Raw genomic sequence first — 22,639 nt, forward strand, 5'->3', positions numbered from 1 at the left:
GACTCCAAACCATTGTAGATGTGGCCGTCGTAATGACGAAAACCACGTAGCTTCAGATATTACCAATCAATTCGAATAACAAAATACAAGAAATTAATGGATTAAGTCCTGCTCAACCATCGAGATAATTAACAAGCCTACTTCAAGCCCATTGAGGCATCATCAACGTCGTGAAAAGCATAGGATCATTGCCGTTATCTCATACGCATGAATGAAATATAAAAAAATTGAAATAAAAAATAAATTAAAAAATAAAGGGAGGTTCGACTGGACACAAAGAGTAAGAGAGAGAGTTGCATAGGAACTCAATCTCATCCTATGTTTGGTTCAGCTAAGGTAAATAGTATGACTCCCATAGGGACTCAGACTCACATTTTATAAATAAAAGGCACCACACCCTAGATGAGGAAAATTTTATAATAAAAAAAAAACTGAAATCAAAGAAAAGCGCAACAAAATAGAGGATAAGGCGGAGAAAAAAATTATCGAAGATAAAAAATAAAAAAAAAAGTAAAAGGAAAACCAGACTCACCTCATCACCACACAACCCTTCAATATGGGCTATTCCTTACTCTTCACCCCCAACCATCACCTCTCCCTTCGTAGCTTCTTCTTACTACCTTCACTACATCCAAACTTCACCCACATTATTATATTTTTATAGTACCCAACTAAAAATGTCCTCGATCCGTCGGTGTGGATCTAATTTTTTTTTTAGAGTTGTCATCTAGTTTTATGGTCAAGGAACCAAAAAAATGACTCTAAATAGATAAGAAACACATAATTATGAATAGATTATTGGTATGAGAATCAGATTACAAGATTGTCAGGTATTAGGCACCAATTTCGTTAGGTGAAAGTCAGTCTCTACTCCTCTCAAATATTTAAATTGCAAAAATTGCCTAAATTCAGAATAAAAATAAAGAAATTACATTTTCTTTTACCTGAGTAATTACGACAATGGTTCCCTCAGAAATTGACAGTGAACGTTCCTCATGTAAATTTTCTCATTTTATCTTTATTTTTAGATTTGTTTTCGATCTTCAAGATAATACTTTCTTCTTTTAGATGTAGATGCTTTATGATTTTTTTGGGGACATTTTTAGGGTTTTGGGTGTTTTTTAGGTTTAAAATTAGGGTTTGGGGTTAAGTATTGACTTAAAACACCAAATTTAGGATTTTGGTGAGGTTTTAGAGAGTTTTTTACCTTAATTTTCTAGGATTTCTCTTAAACTACGAAATTTGGTGGTAGAGCCTTCTTTTTAAAGAGTTTTGTTGACAAGATTAAAGTTTGATTACGTCTCTTAGGGATAAGGTATATTTCTAACTGATCTGTTAAGTGATTTAGATAAGATTTTAATTAGTTTTTTTTTTTTTTAATTATTAACTTACATAGAATGAGTTTTTTTTTTTTTTTTTTAATTTTGGAAAACCCTCCAATGGAAGGTTTTTTATTAAATTATTTTGAATTCTTTGGGATCTAAGTAACCGAATTTCCGATAAAAGTAAAATTTTTTTTTCTTTGTAGACACCCCAATTTGCACGAACCCGTTGGAAAAATCAAATGTTCATCGAATTGAAGTTAATTTAGAACTCAAACCTCTCAACGGACCCACATTGCCACGTGGCATCATTTTCATGCATACATGCATACATGCATCATACCACATAATTTTGCATACTCAACCTTGTCCCTGATCCGGTCTAAATCCACTCCACCTCTATGATCTAATCCGGATTCGTAACCGTTCTCCATTCACCGCCCCATCACCTATACCACAATCAAGGTCCATTTCCTAATCCAACTTAAGCCCAAGACAAAGCCTACCTTCTAACCCAAATCCAAGTCCATTCTCTTAGCCCACCCTTAAAGTCCATAGTCCATAACCCAAGTCCATTACCCAAGTCCATTCCAAGCCCATTATTTCACACCGCCTCAAAAGATGACACATGTTGATACCTCATAAGCCCCCAATACCCAACGCATCATCTAATTGGATGGTCAACTTCCCTTTTGTGAAAACTCAAGAATGCCCTTCTCAAAAAGTTTAGTCAAACCAAAAAGGTTATTTGGTCTTTGATAATAATCCATAAAAGGTGGAAATCTTCAAGTACATACATGGAGTTCTCCCATTGGTCCATTTCAAAAATATACTTCCACCTTTACTTTATGAGTTATTTACAAATGAACCAAGGTCTACTTTTCACCTACCACTTCACCTTTACACATGTCATTCTCCTACTCACCCTCCCAAAAGTACTTTTGTTCTCCCATTGGTCCATTTTAAAAATATACTTCCACCCTCGCTTTATGTGTTATTTACAAATGGACCAAGGTCTACTTTTTACCTACCACTCCACCTTTACACATGTCACTACCTTATTCAACATCCCAAAAGTACTTTTGTTCTCTCACCTCTATTTATCAAAAAACCAAAGATCAAATAATGCTTTTAGGATTTTCTTCACAAATGTCATCTTTACCCTCATACAAATGAAAAATCCAAAAAGAAATAACATAAACCTCATGTCCATTTTCTTTATTTTTAAGGGTGGACCACTTTATCCCCAAAAGTTCTCCAAAAACTCTATAAAAACCCCCATTTTCTATTAACAATTCATGCTCTCAAGCCCCCATTTCTCAACCTAAAACTCTACCAAAATCTCTACTCATCTCTCAACCTTCAACTCTCTCAACCCTCAACTGCGTCCTTCAACTCTCTCAACCCTCAACTGCGTCCTTCAACTCTCAAGTTCAAGTTCATTCAAGACTTCCAAGGGGACAATGTGGGTATAATAGTTGTTATTTAGTTTTTTTAACTTGCATCTTCTTCTTCTATCCCTCTTTTTTTTTTAGAAACCTTTAGGATGTGATGGAAAACCCTCATTCATTTCAAGTAGATTGAACCTCAACCTTGGGCATGGAATGCTTGAGGCGGTTAGGAAGAAAGAATGGAGGTTGAAGCCCTTTTTAACCCATTCTCATATCATGCATCATAATGACACTATGCACACACATCACACATGTATGGCCATGATGAAGAATTGTGTAGCTCTCTTGATGGGGCTAAAACACTAGGTTTCTAGCTAAGCATGCATACATTAAGGTTATGGATCTAAGGGAACTCCATCCATGGAATTTCTCTAAAATCTTAAACCAACATCTCAACTCATGTAAAAGTGTGTTTATTCCACAGAATATCCTTTCCATAGGATATTTCTTATGTCAACACTAACATCAAATCTTCTTTTAAAGAGGTCCATATTCACTAAGTGCACACACCCACTTCATGCATTTCATGCAATTTTGTTATGTTAATCTTTTCAAAAAGTGGTCAAATCTCAAGGTAACCACCTTAGGTGGAGAGAATGGGGTGCTTAACACCTTTTCCATTCTCTAATCGAATCCCCTTACCTAGATCTTAGGTAGACCATACATTTTCCATGATTGAGAGTCACTACAAATGCTATGAAAAAATGGTCTTCAAAATAATTGATTCGGGTGCCCATTCACACCCATTTCCAAAAAAGAATGGTGGCGACTCCAAACAACGTAGCATTGAGGTTCAAGGATGACCATTCTCATGTCTACACTCTTCTTATTGATAATTTATGTGCGATTATTTTTATGAATGTGTGGGAAATAACATGAGTTGACTCATTGAATTTTAGCTAAATAAGTTTTTTATTTTATTTGACTGCACAAAAACTGGATTTTCTTCCAATTTTTTTGAGTTTTGCATTGGTTCTTCGATACACTATCCCACCTATATGTCAATTGTTAAAACACAATTAAAAAGCATCAAATACATATAATTTTCATGAATTTATAATAAATGAAGAAAATTCTACGTTTTAAAACAACATCACAAATTTAATAAAAATCCTAAATGCAATTTTTGAAATTTATGATTATTAGTAAGAATCATAAGTTCCCTATCAAAATTGTGGTTGTTAGAAATAGAAAAATAACACAAAAATTGAGGTGTACAGTGTAGGAATCGTGATGATTGGTACAAAAATCGAGGTTGGATGTGACTAATGTGAAAAGATCTGGTGGTTTGCGAAGATCTCGATGACAGCGATATTTTTCTTTTTTTCGATGAAGGACGAATCTACCTTTAAATAGATGAAAGCGTGTGGCTGATTTTTGATAAAAATGGAGAATCCAAGCCGATGAAATTTTAGAGCTCGTCAACGTCAACAACTTTCTCTTCTTCGTCAATGACCAACGAAGTCGCGATTGTGACGAATCTTGATGCAAAAATGGTTGAAACCCATATTTTAAGTCAGTTGGTTTTGTTTCTCTAGAGAAGAAAATGAACTTAAAGGATTTATAAATTCTTTAGATAAAGAGTTTGTGGGATGAAATTGGTATCTCCTAACTTGTTTCTATTATTGAAGGTAGTTCAACTTTTCAAGCTCGAAAATTGACAATGAATATCATTTTTCATTGTGAACCTAATGGTGCGATCAAATTCTTTCAATTTTCAGGAACACTCTATCCTCAACCTAGAACTCCAAAGGTCTGCGCCACTTGTCTATATTGCTTTTTTGTCTATATTGAGCAGTTTTTAGTATATTTCATATAATGCGTACTATCTCAGTAGTTTCCTCAACAATCTCAGGTCCCAACACTGTGATATCTCATGTCTCTACCCAACATATCGGTGAGCGACACGGTCTACCATATAAAGCTTCGAATGGTGCCATGTTGATACTGACTTGAAAATTGTTGTTGTAGGAGAAATCTACCAACGTTAAGTAACACTTCCAACTTCTTCCAAAATCCAAAACACATGCCCGTAGCATGTCCTCTAAAATCTGTATCACCCGCTCAGACTGTCCATCTAACTATGGATGAAAAGTTGAACTAAAGTTCAACTTAGTATCCATGGATTTTTGTAGATTCTTCCAGAATCGAGAAGTAAATCTGGGATCCTTGTCTAACACAATAGAAGCTAACACGCTATGCAGTGAACTATCTCAATTATATATATCTGGTTTAGTCTATTGACGTCAAATAAAACTTGAATTAGAGTAGATCCACAATCACCCATATGGCATCTGATCTGTCATTGGCCTTCGGTAGCCTAACTAGAAAGTGCATGGTCATATGTCCCACTTCCATTCAATTATGGATAATGACTAGAGTAAGCCTGCTCGGTTATGGTGTTCTGCCTTGACTTGTTGACACGTCAATTATTTACTCATATTTTCTATGATAACTTTCTTTAGACCTGAAAAACATAAATTTTTGTGTAAATCTTTATATATTTTCATACCTCCTGGATGAATAGAATATTGGGAGCAATGTACCTCACCTAGTATATTGGACCTCAATTGTGAGTATTGAAGTAAAAGAGAAAAGAAAAAAATAAATAAATAATGAATAAAAAAAATACAACAAAAATACATTACCTTTACGATAAAATGGTGGTCGATGTGATTCCTTCAAATAGAATTTGAAATAATTATTGGGATGTTAATGGCTATTGTTGTAGGATCACAAGGAGAGAAAAAATGTAGTTAAGGGCTGCTGCTATATATAAAAGAAGGTAGAGGTGAGTTGCTTCTTCCTTCTTGTTTTTTATTCTTCTTTCCTTTTTCTTTTTCTTTTTTTTTTTCCTTTTTTCTTCTTACCACTACTATGAGGACGTGGGGAGTAGTAGGGAATTAGGGAAGGATAGGGTGAATGGGAGAGACCTTCTATCCAAGTGGGAGAAAATGTGTGTAGGTTAATGAGGTGTGTAGGTAAGTTTGTGGTAGAGATGGAATGAGGCCTAGAGTAAATAGAGGTGGTTGTTGTGGGGGTGTGACAGTGTGAAGTAGGGCTGCGTCACTGGTTGGGTGTAATGAAGGATGCAATAAAGATAACGTCTTAAAGACCCTGCTGTAGACGATAAAGGTGTGACAACTTCCCACTTTTCTTTCTTCTTTTTTCTCTTTTTTCCTTTTACTCTTTTTTTTTGGGTTACTGTGAGAAGAAGGGTTCAACAAGCTCGTGTGAAAAGAGTTTGATGTTGTTAAGATGTTTAGAAAGGATGAAGAAGAGTGGTGAAGGGAATTGCTGGAATAAAAAGAAGAAGAAAAGACGTGAAATTTGTTGGCTGGAATAAAGAGATGGTAAGGTGGTTTCTTTTTCTCTTATTCTTCTTTTCTTTCCTCTTTTTTTTTTCTTTTCTTGTACTTCTCTCTTAAAAATATAAGAGAAGAAGGGAACGCAAAAAGTTAGAGAGAGTAGAGAAAACGTTGAGAGGTAGAGAGAATTGTCCAAATGTGGAGAGTTAGAGAGAGTAGCCCCTAAAACGTGGAGAAGTAGATAGTCTTATATAATAAAAAATTATATTTATCTTGCTTTCCACGTTTTTTTTTTCATTTTTCTTTCTTTTCTTTGCTCTTTCTTTTTAGAACCATATGGGTAGCAATCCTACATTATTTGAAACTCGATAATCCCTGTTTTATCGATTTGATATTCAATTTTATTTTGATCGGTTAACTTCAATTTGATTGGCTGATTGGATTTTAATTTCAATTCGATTGGTCGATTAAATTTTAATTTCAATTTGATTGATTGATTAGATTTTTATTTTAATTTGATTGGATTATTTGATTTTAATTTTAATTTGATTAGTTGATTGAATTTTAATTTGATTGGTTAATTGAATTTTAATTCGATTTGATCTATTGAATTTCAATTTTAATTTAATTTGTCAATTAAGTTAAAATTTTAATTTCATTGGTTAGTTTAGTTTAGTTTAATTTTTGATTTTGTCATTTTATGTAAAAATCCTCAATTTTCTTAAGTGTGAGGTTGCTAAATTTTTTTGATGTACATGAATGTTGTTAGAAATTCATTCTCAATTATGTTTTCTTAGGAATCGAAGTTTCTAAGTTGAATATCAAGGGGTATTTTGGTCATTTTTGTAATTTTTCATAAAATTCTTCGTTTTCATCAATTTTAGTCTTATTAGATTCATAATCACATTTTAAGACTAATAAAAGTACTTTATAGACGTTTTGGAAGCGTGGGACCCATGAGGGGTATTTTTCTTATTTTGTCAATTTTTACGAATTTTGACGTGAGATTTATTTTGGTCCCAATATGATGGTTTCTAAGTCTCAATGTCTCATTTTACTAGTGTTGCGAGGTCTCTAGGTTATCGAAATGTGTGGCGAATCTAATCATGCGTACTTGTTAAATCGAGTGTATGGTATAGCGATCCTAAACGCTGTAATTTTTCTAAGTGAAGTCGTAACGAGTTAGAGAGATAGAGGGACTAGAAATGAGAAAAATTAGGGACAATACTCACAAGTCTTTGAGTTCTTTACACCCATAATTAGAAATCTACAACAACTGTGTAACGAATTGTCAAATTAGGCGAGTACCAAATTGGGGTGTCCACACATACACCATTTTCTCATCTTGATTAACATGTACTAGAATATAATCACCCTGACTAATCTGCGTGTGATATCCAGTCTCATCATCTTATTGCTCTCTAAACTCCTCATCTTGTTACTCTTTAGACTCCTCATCACCCACCTCTTATTTATCCTCATCCTTAGGCTCAAACTCTAGCTCAGGCTCACATCGACGTTGTGAAACTGTATAAATTGACTTACCTGATATAGGTATCTGAAGAGGTAAAGGTGGTAAGAATGTCAAGGTCGCGATAACAACTTCCAACTGATCTATGACTCGTTCATGGACATTTGTCTTACAGATCTGAGAAGTCAAAGAATTAAGAACATTGGCTTGAAAAATAATTGATATGTTAAATATATATAAAATCAAATTATTAAAATAAATGGTATAACTTACCACATTATAACATCTTTCTCTGTATAATGCGTATAAGTCATCCGTATAACCACGAGGTATATATCGTAGTTCAAGAAAATATAGTATCGGATTATGCATACGAGGGCAACCACACCATCTCTGAAACTCCTCAGATGACTTATTAGTTGAAATTTTTTAAAATTATCATATAAGTCGTAATATAATTAACATAATTAAACTTTAATTTTTATAATTACCTTACAAGTTCTGACATAATTGACCATGTACGCGAAGTCTAACAAATCTTTAATCCCAATCCATCATTATTATAGGTTGTAATATTCATCTCCTTCCTACTATAGCCCATAGTTGGACAGGATTTGGGATAAGCTACTGTAAATCGAATTGTCGTATACATCAATCCGCGAGATGATATAATGCAATAAATACTACACAAGATCGGTGCAAGCTCATATTATAGTTTGTACCCATAATTTTCATATTTTCATCTGTAATATGAAGATATGAGGTCCATACAACCTAAAAAAGAATAAATAAATAAATAAGAGGAAATATCATTATAACATTTTAATTAAACATATACATTAAAAATGTTTATATTTACCATAGAGGGAAAAAGAAAACCTAGTTTAGTTTGGTATGGCAATACACTATGATGCAAATTACCAATATATATCCTATTATGCGTCATCTATCAACACACTCAAGTAAATGGAAGATTGTCACTCGTAAGTATGGGCCTACCTACTAGTAATCGTTCGTGTGCCCGTACTTGTAATAACGGTGTACATCCCTTAAGTCTCGATGGCTGCTTCATTTCGTTCCTTACAAATTTACTAAGAGAATAATACAAAAAATGCAAATATATATATATATAATATTTACCTTATCTATAGACATTTGTCTATCTAACAATCTCCCAAATGTATCACGTAGCCATGTAAGGCTAATAAAACTGTATAAGGAATTCCATTAGTAGGAGGTGGAACTCCAAGACATTCATAAATAAGACTAGGAATACCTCTCTCTTATCGTATATGGCATAACAATAGGGTACTCGTCGATCCTTAGTCCCAGACAATGTAAAGTGTCATCTGATGTGATGGGCATATTTTCAAGTGGAAGATGGAATGTAAAAGTTTGTGGCAAAAATCTCTCAACTAATGCATAGCCAATACATGAATCATGATACAGCCACCGAATGCGCGGGTAGTGCTCAAAACCAATAGTAGCAGCAATGTGAAAGTGCCATCGATCCGTGGGGTGTGCGGATCCGCTTTTGACCTTTGAGGTTTGGAAGTCGCCACCTAGTTACTACGGTCTAGGAATCGAACTTGACTCTAAACGGATAGAAAACAACTAATTTACTAAAAAAAACTAAGTTCATGGATCACATTATGAGGTTGGAAGGTGTTAGGCACCAACTCCGCCCGGCAAATGTCGATCTCTACTTATTCCCAAATAGATTTACATTGCTAAAAAGACCTAATAAATAAAAAAATAAAAAAAATCAAACCTTTACATTTACAAAGACAACGGTCTTGTTCCCTCAGATCTGGCAGAATAGTTCTTTCAGCACTCCTCGTTTCGTTCTATCACCGGATTCGTTTCGGATCTCCAAAGCAAAGTATCTCCTTATGAGTTTTTAATTTTTTTTGGATCTCTGGGGTGTTTTGGAAGGATTTTTCGATATTTTTTGAGCTAAAGTTGGGGTATGGATATTAGGTAAGGAGTTGGACTTCAAAATTAAGGTTTATGGGAGGGTAGGAAGCTTTTTGACCTACTTCTCTTCGGGTTTATTTTTAGATACGAAAATAGGTTGTAAGGACCCCTATTTATAGATTTTTTAAGTGATTGTTTTGATAGAGTTAGTATTTAATTATAATTGTTTTGGAAAGAGTTATTGTTTAATTATAATTATTTTAAGTAGAGTTATATTTTAATTAGAATTATTTTAGATGGAGTTATTATCTAATTAGGATTGTTTTAAATAGAGTTATTATTTAATTAGAATTCTATTAAGGTTTTGACTTTTAGTCTCACTTGATTGACTTTAATATTTTGACTTTAGTCTTACTTGATTGACTTGACTTTAGTCTTACATGATTGACTTTAATATCTTGACCTTAGTCTTACTTGATTGACCTTAAGATCTTGACTTACTTGATTGACTTTAGTCTTACTTGATTGACTTTAATTTCTTGACTTTAGTCCTTAATGATTGACTTTAATTTCTTGACTTTAGTCTTACTTGATTGACTTTTAAGATTTTGACTTTAGTCTTACTTAATTGACTTTAATTTTAATTAGGATTTCACTATACATTAATTAATGTTTTAATTATTAATTTTAGAATTTTTAATTATTAAAATTGTAAAATTATCGTTTTGCCCTCGGAGAGGACTTTTTGCGTTTTAAGTCGATTTTTGATGTTCTAGGATGTTTTGGAATCGATTTTTCATAAGAAATTCAATGTGAATATTGGTTTGTGTCATTTATGAAATTTTTTGTATGAAATGGTTTGTGAACTTTATGAGGGGCATTTTCGTAATTCTATCAAATTTTGTGAAAATTGGCGAAATGATTTATTTGGTTTCGATTTGTTATTTTATGTGTTTGAAAGGATTTTTCTAAACGTAATGTAGGCTCTAAGAATGTTTTAAGGTTAGGGGTATTTTGGTAATTTGAACATTTTTTAGTGATTTTTATTGTAAAATTTGTTTTTGTCTATAAAATGACGATTTCTATGTTTTTAGGATTATAATTTCCTAGCGTAGTGTGGTTTCTAAGGTTTTGTTAGTTTGAGATACCTCATTTGAATTTCTGAAACACATCTAGTAACAAATAAAGCATTGGAATAAACATCCATCACTAGGAACCGTTGCAATCGGGTTGACGAGTTGATTAATTAGGCGAGTGCAAAAATGGGGTGTCTGCACAATGTCTTTCGTGGACTACTAATGTCCTAATCTCTACAAAATTGCGAATGATATCGTAATCGTAAAGGGTACTCATAATCAATCTGTATAATTATAAAATTAATTATTAAATAATTATATAATTTTAATCAATCTGCATTATTAATTTTTAAATAAAATTATAACATGTCTCATCCAAATGTCATTCGATATATGACCCTATCGATCAGTTATAACAACATCTATACTTAGACCTCTAAGAATACGTCCATCATTAGTTATCATCTATTACAATAATTTTTTTTTTATATAAATACAATATTTAAATAATTATTTTACTTATTAATTTATTGATCTTAAATACAATGATCATGATTTAGATCATTTTATAAATTCTTAATGTTGATGTTGATCTAGATCAAGATCATAATCATGATAATGATCATCTTGTTTTGGATCAAGATTATGATCATGATCAAGATCAAGATCATAGTCAAATTATTTTTGGATTAAGATCATGAGCTTCATCTTGATGTAGATCAAGATCATGATCATGAACATCATCTTATTTTCGGATCTTGATCTTGGTCTTATTTTAGATCAAGATTTAGATCATCATCATCTTATTTTCGGATCAAGATCTAGATTATCATCATGATTTGGATCAAGATCATGATTATCATCATCTTATTTTTAGATCATGATCGTGATTTTAGATCAAGATTAAGATTAAGATCTAAATCATGATTATCATCATCTTATTTTTGGATCATGATCATGATCTTGATCTTGATGATCGTGATCATTCTCCCAAATTAATAAAAAAATAAACAATGTCCTTACCTCTGTAAATCTTGATCCAAGGTAAGAAGAAGAAGAAGAAGAGAAGGTCCAAAAATGGAGAAAAAACCAGGAAAAAGAAGAAGAAAGAAAAATGGAGAAAAACTAGAGAGGAGAAGAAGAGGGAAGTTGAAGAAAATGTCAAAAAAATGGAGGGACATATATTTTTGGCACTTAAAGTGCCGAAAATTGCATTAAAAAATTATTTTTAAAAAGTTCGACACTTAAAGTGTCGAATTTTGATTAAAAAAAAGAAAAATTCGACCCTTTAACAATCGAAATTTTGATTAAAAAAAAAATCGATGCTTTAATGGTCGAAATTTCGATTAAAAAAAATTTCGACCCTTCAATAGTCGAATTTGGTTCCTTCTATATTTTTGAAAAAATTATTATTTTTTTAATAAATACTATTTTAAATAAGTTTATTTATTTATTTATTTATAATTTCTCTTTTTTTCTATGGTTTAAATTGAAATTTTAATATTTTTTTCAATTTTGATTTAGTAATTTAAGTATTTAAAGAGTATTTTAAAAAGAATCAAAACTTTACGGTAAAATCATCAAGAAAATTCAATGTTGACTTACGGTAAGAGGGTAAGGCTAATCTTGCATATTGCAAGGAGGTAAATCTAATATCACCAATTTTATAGGGGGATTTTTTAAATTATTCTAAAATAAAATTTTCATTGTTTATTTATATTTATATTTAAAAAAAAAAAATAAAGGAAGTTGAACATAAGGTCGTGAGTTCGACACCCATTCTTAGCAGTTTGTTGTTGGATAATACTTGTATCCAACATCGTGGGCCACTAGAAAAATCCTTTATTTGAACTTGCTTCCCGCTCGCTTATCGGAAGAGAGAGTCAGACATTAATTTCAAAAGGTCCAAATATCAAAAGTTACCGTTGCCCTACCATCAACCACTACTGCGCAGCTTCCCAGGCCATTCATATTTGAATCCATCCCTATCTGCATTTCTCCACACTCGAGGTCGTAGTTTTAAAAGGACAAAAAGCCCACTTCAGAGAATTAAAGAGAGTCTCCTTTTCTATGACACGTGTTTTTTAATCATTTTAAATTAATTTAATACCCCTCAAGTTTTGGTGAATAATTTTGAGATTCCTCTATGTTTTCAAATTTATTAATCTCAATTTTCTTTTATAAACCAAAATGATAATGATTTCAAATCCGTTGTCTTAAACCCATAACAAGAAACTGTTGTTTTGCATCCAAAAATCAGTTTTCCAACAAATTTTAATTTGTTGAAACTCAAGCTCAATTCATCGTGTTCAACCTCATCTTAATCCCTTATATATGATTTTAATTTTCCTAATTGAAATTCTATCCCCATTTGCTTTAAAGGTCCTGTTTTGATGTTTGAAGATTGAAATAATATAATCTGAAAGTTGCATAGGATTGAAATTATTTTGAAGATGTTTGAGATTATAATAAGACTTTTATTATTATTTATTTATTGGAAGACAATGAGGGTACTTAGGTTATTTTTTATTTGTCTATTAGAGAAGATAAGGGTAAAGGGGAATATCATTACTTTGAAATTACAGGGGTAATTCAAAAATTCACCAATACATAGAGTGATATCTGATATGTTTATAAATTTAAGAAAAAATTACTTAAAGGATCTTGACATAGGAATTTTTTCTGTATGATCCCTAAATTTTGGGCGGTATCTAAATATTTTATTTAGTAAATTTTTATTTTCTTAATAGTCACTAAATCTCATCTCAAGTTATAATATTTTTAAAATATTCAAATTATCAATTTTCTCATCTTCTTTAGATAGGATTTTATTTATTTATTTATTTATTATGAATGACGAATGAAAAATGATATATTCTTAATTTTGAATATTTAAATGTATTTTTTGTTTTTGATGATTTATAATATAAACAAATTTGAAGAATATAATTGAGATTGTAAATTTGTTTATGATTATATCGTAACTTTTGATTCGAATGTTCATTTTATAAGCATGATGCATGCATTTGAGTATTTCAAAAAGATTTATCCAATATTGAAGTTGAAAAAATGGAAGGAAAAAAAAAAAAACAAGTTTATTGTGTTGAGTTCATCATTTTTTATTGTTGAACTCACCAATTAGTATTTAGTTCACCAATTTTTATTCTTCAATTCAATATTTTATTGTCGAACTCATCACTTTTTATTGTCAAGTTAAATGGGTTTTTTTTTAATGAAAATATTGTCAAACACGACAATAATTAAAAATTACTTAAAAATATCGAGTTAATCAAATTTATGGACTATATCATTGAGTTCGATAATATTAATACTTTGAATTTGACGATGCTTAGTGATGAATTCAGATATTTTAAATCATGATTAATTACTGTTGAACTCGACAATAAAAAAACGGTGAGCTCGTCGATAAGAAGTTTGCCTAAATAAAATTTTAAGTGGGTTAAACAGTTTGACTAAGTCATCTCGATATCTGTGGTGAGTCATGAGTGAGACCTGACGAGGTACCTGGTTTTAAAACCATGTTTTGAAATTGAAATCCATTCAGGAATCAGGACATCATCTCCTTCGAAATTTGAAACCAACCCATCAATCTCTCTTTCTTTGTGTGTCTGCCATGACTGGGTTGAGGAGGAAATCTTCAGTTCCACGTCAAGCTTCCTATGATTCCCTCTATCTGAACCCCCTCAATGATCTTAAACACAACCGAAACAACAGCGAAGGTGATCTCACGAACCGGAACACTCTCGGCCATCAATTACGCCTAAATCATCATCAACTCATCATCCCATTTGACAACAAGGAAAATGCAGTCCCCAATCACAAGAAGCAACAAAGTAGTAGTTCAGAAAAAAGGGTCCCTGTTACTCTTCCTCTTCGAGACAATAATAAAGAAAAAAGGTTTCAAGATGGGAAATCTACATCTATTAATAAAAACAGGATCTTGAAGCCATCTTCACTTCACCTATGTATTCAAGTTAACGAACCAGATTCAATTTTGGGTTTGAAGCTTTGGGATCCTTTAGACTCTGAGAAAAATGTGTGGGATTACTCTGATTCTGAAGCTGCACCTGCACCTGCTTCTTCTTGGTCCACTTTACCTAATAGGTTTCAGATATAATCTTTTTCTTTTTTATTCTTAGTCTATCTATGTATGTATGTATGGTAATCTTGTTGTTGGGATTCTTTCAGGTCATTATTGTGTAGACCTCTACCTTTGGATATAGGGAGGTGTACTTGTGTTATAGTGAAGGAAGCATCATCAGAAGGACTTAATGGACGAGGTTCTCTTTACTCGCTTTACACCAATGTGAGATCTATTTAACCTTCAAGGATTCTTTGCTACTTATCATTGTTACTGAATTTGGCGAATCAACCAATTCACTTGTGATTTGCAGACTAATTTCACTCCCTCCCTGTTCAACCTCGAGATCCTATCTTATTCACCCTTCAAATCTCAAAAACGATACAAGATAGGGTTTTTAGGGAGGTTGAAGTTGATGTTTTTTTTTTTTTTTTTTGGTGAAGAAACCCAAAAACATAATTTGCATAATCCCCATTTTTTCCACCCAAACTTCTCTGTATGTATCTGAATTAGACTGAACCGACTCTTTCCAACCTCCCCCCACCCCTAATAATTGCCGAATCTGAACTTGTTTGCTATGATAGTTAGCATTGTAACAAAATTCGGACAATTTTCCGGAAAATTGGAAAATTTTCTGAACAAGGGAGTAATCGATTAAATTGAGGAATCAATGACTTAATCAGTGATTTGCCAATTAACCCACCTCCCCTACAAGCTTCAAATCTCAAGAACAAGATTGGGTTTTTTAGGGAGATTGAAGTTGTTGAATTTATGGGGAAAAAAAACGCAAAAAAAGTCATTTGCATAATACCCAAAAGTTTTCCAAAACTTTCTAGGAATTATTTGAATTAGATTAATCTGACCCCATTGAATAATTTCAGAATCCAATTCTGGTTAGCATGTTAGTTAGCTATTTTCTCATTGTAATCAAATTATTTGTGTCAAAGCTATCAAAAAATCCCTTTTGAAGCACAAAAATTGCTCATCTTGACACAAATTTAAACCTATAAACAGGAGGGTCAAGGACGACAGGATCGGAAACTAGCTGTGGCTTATCATAGAAGGCGAAATGGAAGATCTGAGTTCGCCATAGCTCAGAATCTAAAGGGTTTATCTTGTAACTCAGATGAGAGTTTATTGGGAACTGTAAAAGCTAACTTCATTGGATCAAAGTACCACATATGGGACCAGGTTCACTTCTATGAATAAAACAATCAAAAATCGATATATATATATATATATATATATATATTATAATTTTATTTCAAATGTATTAGAACAAATGCGGAGTTCTTCTTGTACTTAATTGCCTAAATAATCCATTTAATTGCAGGGGAGCCCCCTTGATTCCTTGAAGGGGCAATCTAAACTACTTCTTGCTGTCGTGGCGTAAGTTAATTTCATTATCCTTTCAATTCCTGTTTTCTAATGACTTTTTAAGTGATTTATTTTAGAGAGATAACAAAAATGGGTATCGAATTTTCAAGAATTATAGAATAGGTATGTTTTTAAATTAATTTTGTAAATAACTCTTTTTATTAAAATGTGTACACCATGTACGGATGGGCTATTGAAATTATGTATATGCCCTTTATTTATGTTCTCTTTTTTTTTCGTGTCCATGTGTAGATGACATTTCCTTGACAGCCTACATTTAACCTTCAAGGCTTCAACAAATGCTATTACTTTGTTAAATAATTGCAAAAAAGTCGTCTACATGGACACAAAAAAGGGAATTTAATTAAGGGCATATATGTAATTTCACTGAGCTATCCATATGTGGCATACCTGTTTTTTTAAAAGGAATTATGAAATGGGTACATAGTTGTTTTTGTGAAAAAGATAATTTCGAAAATGGGTATATACCCATTTTATAATTATTTTAAAAAATACCTGATTTTGTATTTTTTACATGGTTCATACTCATTTTCCTAGAAGACCTTTTATTTGAGTGTTTTTTTTTTTTTTTTAATTTCTTTTGTCTCCAGATTTGTGCCTACCATTACCACCTGTACAGGAAGTTACAGAAGCTTGAAGGCATGGATACCCAAGCACCAATCCATGCAGTTAAAAAATACAGCTCAGGTGAACTTAAGATGTGTCTTCCTAAGTGCAATTCACACCACTAATCTTCCCTATGTTATCAAATAATCCAAACTCTTGCTATTGTAGATTCAACATATTAATGGACTGTCGAAGGACTGGGAGGTAAAAATGAATAAAACTCATCAGCTGTTCTCAAGGGTTCCACATTACAACAAAGTAAGTTTTATATGGAGATACATTTCTGTTGACTTTAGTCCCACATCGGACACTCATTGCTTTGTCTCTCTCCTTACAAGCTTTTGGGCCTCTCCACTCATAGCCAATTAATTTTGAGTTGGACCCCCAAATTTATCATGGTATAAAAGCGGGCCTTTCTCTCCTCCACGTCACCCAGATCATATCTTTACGTGCCTTGACCCAATCCAGCCCACACATTCGGGGCGTGTTGAGTTTAGTCCCACATCGGACACTCATTGCCTTGTCTCTCTCCTTATAAGCTCTTGGGCCTCTCCACTTATAGCCAATTGGTTTTGAGTTGGACCCCCAAATTTATCAATTTCCTCACCAAGTACACCCAAATCATCATAAATGTTAGGGTGTTTTATGAAAATGACTCGAGTATTTTGCAAAATTTACTGTTACAAAATCTTCATATCCAATATGTATATAAATGGTTATCTGATATACGATGACATTTGATATTTTTTTACTTATTCACCATTTCTGTGAACCTACATTCAACTCAAGGGCATAAAGGTAATTCATCAAATTGTCCATACATAATACACTATTTTTCATTAAAAAGTAATTATGAAATCAGCTATATGATTGTTTTTGTAAATACTAAAAGAATATGGCTGGTTTAGTTTCTTTTTTTTGGTTAAAATAAATAGCTGTTTTAATAATTTCCTTTTAATGTTAAATTAATAGGCATCTGATTTCTTGGTTTTTTGTTCTTCAGTTTTCAAGGCAAAATGAATTAGATTTCCGAGAGAGGGGAAGAACAGGACTTAGAATTCAAAGCTCAGTCAAGAATTTCCAATTAGTGATGGAGGTGACAATCTTTTATTTATTTATTTATTTTTAATCTGAGTTTTTAGAATTTCAATTTTGTTTTGATAGATTAATTTCCGAAATGGAATATTGCGCAGAAATTGGATTCCTAACCATTCTCTGATACAAACTGCACATTGTAGGAGTACAACACTAGCTCTGTGAAAATTATTTATACCTTGTGTTTTGAAAAGCTCATATTATTTTTTCTATTAGGAGAGTGGAAGGCAATCTATTCTACAGCTTGGTAGGGTAGGGAAATCAAAGTATGTGATGGATTACAGGTAACATGTTAAACAACTTAAATAACTCTTTTTATTTTGGATAATTTAGAGATATCCATCCACGTTTTGGTGAATACTTGAGATGCCCCCTATGTTTTCAAGCAGATGACATGCCCCTTGACCTTGGTCTACTCTAATAAATTAATGAAAATGACCTAAATGCGCCCTATCTTCAACTTGTACCAAAAAGCCATTGGTTTTTCTTACGAAAAACCAGTCATCTTTAGCCTCTTTGGCCTTTGATAAAAATATTTACTTTTAGGGTCAACCTCAAAATCTCAGAGAACAAGGATTTTTGGAGAAGTAGAAAACAGTATTTGGCTAGAAGTTGAATTTTTTTTTTTTTACAGAAATGGTTTGTCGCATTTGCTATTACTTATTTTCTTCCTATAATAAGCTTGCATTCAACTCATGGGTCTATAGGTAAATAAATCAAATAATGTATATCAGATAACTGATTTGGTAAAAAAATTCATGAAATCAGGTCTAATACCATTTTGTAAATATTAAAAATGCTGGTACAGTAATTTGGGCAAAATATGTAATTGTTTTAGTAATTTCCCCTTGTATGTTTGTGCAGATTTCCATTGACAGGTTACCAAGCCTTCAGTATATGTTTGGCGTCCATAGATTCAAAGCTATGTTGCACTGTGTAAAATTCCTTATCTTTGAGGTTCAAGTGTTCAACCATTCATTTCTATGGTAGTTTTCTCCATTTTGATTGAAGGGAGGGGGTGACATATGGGAAATTATGTGGGATGTGGTGGATCTGTCATGGCTCGTGAGAGGTTATTTAAGTTAACTAATTACAAAGTATCTTTTCAAGACCACAATTGAAAAAAATACCCAAGAATCCTTTCATCTGTAGTTTGTTAATGTTATTCTCTCTTTATTTTTTGGTTAATTAATTTGCCCCTACAGGTTTTAGTGAATATTTGAGATGCCCCTACATTATCTGACTGTTGACTATCTCTTGACTATGGTCTTCTTTGAGAGATTAATGGGAAATTATCAAAATACTCCTGTCAAAATCCCTTGATTTTTCCCATATTGGGTTTTGGTGACAAGATTTCTACTTTCTCCTTGCACATTTTTGATTAATTACTCTGTTTTTCTACTTTCTAGGTTTTTTTTTTCTCACAATTAATTAGTAGACTAAACTAATGAAAATTGAGAAGAGGAAAATTAAGTAAGTTTTACCATAGATGTTTGGGTTTTTCCCAAAGATATTTTGGGGGCAATCATGGATTGTTTGGTTTCATACAACATTAGAAATCAAGCATTTTTCTATCTATCAATCATCATGTTTACAAATTTAAATTGTTGGTGTTTTTTAATCACATCAACACATTCATTACATCTTGGGTAAGATTTGTTTACTTGCATTGAGGTTTTGTTATTAGTTAGGGAAAATTACTTAAAAGGACTCTCACGGAGGGACTTCTTTCCAAATAATTCCTAAATTTTTGGCTGTAGGTTGGCAAGACATTTACTAAACTTTTCTTTTCTAAATGGTCCCTCATAATTGGCGAATTCATCGCTTTTTTTTATTTATTGTCGACTTTACCTCTTTTTATTTATTGTCGAATTCTACACTTTTTATTTACTGTCAAGTTCACCATTTTTACTGTCGAACTTATCACTAATTACTATTGAGTTCACCACTTCTATTTATTGTCGAACTTGACACTTTTTATTTATTGTCGAACTCAACACTGGAAAAATCCATCCATTTTCAATTTTTGAGTTTTTTCGACTAAAATAAATAGAAAGATGGACTAAAAACTTGAGATAATAACGACTTATTTAGATGATTTCAACCCAAAAGAACTATTCTTGATCGATTTTCATCTAAAAACTAAGAAGAAAAAAAAAAAGTAAAAAACCATAGGTTTTTACATACATCTTCAAAATATTTGAAAAAATCATTGAAAATGATTTCTTTTTTAAATCCTTTCCAACCGAATGGAGTCTCCGAAAGTCGATTGAAATGCCAAAAGTCCAATTTTTTTAGATGAAAATGATGAGTTTGAACAATTAATTCATTCAATCGTGAAAAATGTGGGAGATGAGGTCCAAGGACTGTTAAGAAAATAAAAATTTACTAAAAGGACCATTAAGAAGCCACCCAAAACTTAGGGAACATTTAGAAAGAACTCCCTCCATGAGGGTCTTTTTAAGTTATTTTCCCTACTAGTTAAGCACATTGGCACAGGTAATTAGTAATCGCAGTAGCACTAGCACTTGTTGGCCAGTAAGCAAATTGGTACAGATCGGCTAGTAAGCATTATTGTGGCATTTGTCTCCTTTCTCTCTTTGGTGTTTCTTGAATGATTTTTCAACAAGATTCCAAGTGTGATAAAGGAAAAGATAAAAGTACACAATATTTACAATATCCTATCCATTAATACATGAATGCATACTCCTATGGGGTTGGTTCAGTTGTAAAACTAATGATAGGAGTCTGCTCCCTTTGGTTTGTGTTCACAACAGGGTGACCTTGTCTCTTGACTTACTTTATTGCATATTGGAAAATTTATGTAGGGTTAGGACAAACAATTGAAAGAACTAGTCTCATCCCAAAGAATGTGGGGATACCTTGACGATATAAAAGAAAATAAATTTATGAATACATATTTCTTCATTTATTAATTCTTTTAATTAAAGTGTCACTATCATCAACTGTGCATAATTCAATATTTAAGTAAAGTGTTGTTATCATCAACTATGCATTTCTACATCCTCCTTCATTTTTGGTTTTCTAGTCTTTTTAGAACTTTCATTCTTTTAATATGATTGCATTTCCACATTGTTGTGTAAATGACTTGTATTATATTTTTTGGATTATTAAAAAGGAATTTATGGAATATTTTCTTTAGGGGTTGTAGATACGCGGGCTTCAAAATCTTTAGGGAGGTTTGAGTTCATTTACTTGAATTTTTGAGTTGCCATCATTCTAAGAGTTTAGGTGTGAATTGACATTACTAAAATAATTTTTTTTTATAAATACTTTCGACTTGTAATGACTCACTTTCAATGGTAAGGTAAAGGTCTACCTAGAGAATTAAGGGTAAAGATGTTCGATTAAGAGACAAGAAAGGTGTTGGGCACGTTGTCCTTCCCATCCAATGATGATTTCCAAAATGACTATAAATAAAATTTTAAAATTAATTTTTTTGGGTTTTGAGAGTAGAGAGAGTTGTAGAGAAAATTAAAAAAGAAAAACCTAGCAAAATGGACCAAAAGAGACAATGAATAAGCTATACACTAAAATGTATACTTGCTGGATTTTTTTTGTGAGCTTGGGATTTTGATAGGAATCCACCAGTTTTTTTTTATCTCAAAGCTCTTTTTCCACTCATATGCTCTCTTAGGAGTCTTTATTTATTGGTTTAGTCCTAAGGTCATGCCCATGAGTTGGACACAACCCCTAGTGGAACTAAACCTTCATGGATAAGATGTTGTTCCCATGGGACTATTTTGTTGACTTAGAGAATTAGGTTTAGATCTAGGTAGATTTCACTTTTAACTCTTAGTCCTTTTAGAATAGAAAGATGTGGTGTGTGTGCACATAGTGTATATATGAGAGATTCTAATTGAACTTATTACATGACTTATTAAAGGGAAGATTACCTCAAGTAAATGAATTATTCTCTTTCACCTCAACCATGGAAAGAAAAGAGGACTAAACTAATAGGGTAAAATAAAACTTTTAAAAGTAAATGGAATGAAAATAACAAGACCATGAAAATTAAATGCTCATTAGGAGCTTATTATGGACTTATAAGGAAAAATTACCTCCAAAGAGAGATTACTCTCTACCTTAAGCCATCTACTAACTAGGAAATTAAAGAACACATACTTGAATTTAAATGTACTTGAATATGACGTATTAGAAATGGGAAATTAGCATAAAACAAAAATTTAATTGTTGCACCCTACCTTGGTGCCTTCTTCCTCTTCTTTCTTCTTCTTATTTGGTTTATGAAAATATGATAAATAACTTGGACAAAATTTTAGTAGGTTTGGGAGCTTTAAAAATGAATTTGGATAGAGTTTTAGAGCTCTAGTATTCTTCTTTTATTTTGCCTTGGAAGGGTCTCCTATTTACAGGATTTTGGGAGACCCATGGGGATAATTTTGTACTAAATCTTCAAATCCTCAATATTCTCACTAAAACCTCAATGAAAGACCCCAATTACTCTCATCTCTTTGCCCTTGATGGTCTTTTACTTCTTATTGAGTTCTGTCAATCATGGTTATCAATGGTAAGAAGGTAAAAGACAATAAATTCTAGAGAATTCTTAAGGAGGGTCAAAGTTGTCTTAGGTCCTAGACCTTGAGTCAATTGTAGAAGAATTATAAACCTTCTACCTATCTAGGATTCTAACAACCTAGTGATAGGAATGTTTTTGCACATAAGGTTTTGGAGACTTCTCTTGTATAGGCAAAATTGTCTTAACTTCTTGAATTTGGCAAATTTACATTGAATTCTCTTTGAATGATGAATAAGGTTGGTGACACTAAGATAATTTACTCCTGATAAATCTCAACAAATCAATGTTACGGGCGTAATTATATTTAAGTAGGAACCAATGTTGACTTGGAA

At 32.2% G+C, this 22,639-nt stretch overlaps 1 protein-coding gene across 1 annotated transcript; it reads left to right on the plus strand.

Annotated features, from left to right (window-relative positions):
* Positions 1 to 14,054: 14,054 nt before the first annotated feature.
* On the plus strand, positions 14,055 to 19,068 carry TLP8 (tubby like protein 8). The gene is made up of 9 exons (XM_086439659.1): positions 14,055 to 14,670; positions 14,755 to 14,872; positions 15,662 to 15,838; positions 15,981 to 16,036; positions 16,636 to 16,732; positions 16,820 to 16,909; positions 17,655 to 17,747; positions 17,963 to 18,030; positions 18,611 to 19,068. The coding sequence occupies exons 1-9, from the start codon at positions 14,180 to 14,182 to the stop codon at positions 18,684 to 18,686; spliced, it is 1,266 nt and encodes a 421-aa protein (XP_086295785.1). The 5' UTR covers positions 14,055 to 14,179; the 3' UTR covers positions 18,687 to 19,068.
* The last annotated feature ends 3,571 nt before the right edge of the window (positions 19,069 to 22,639 follow it).

Source organism: Akebia trifoliata, chromosome 1, assembly GCF_017979445.1.
Source record: "Akebia trifoliata isolate Shusen 1 chromosome 1, ASM1797944v1, whole genome shotgun sequence".
Lineage (NCBI taxonomy): Eukaryota > Viridiplantae > Streptophyta > Magnoliopsida > Ranunculales > Lardizabalaceae > Akebia > Akebia trifoliata.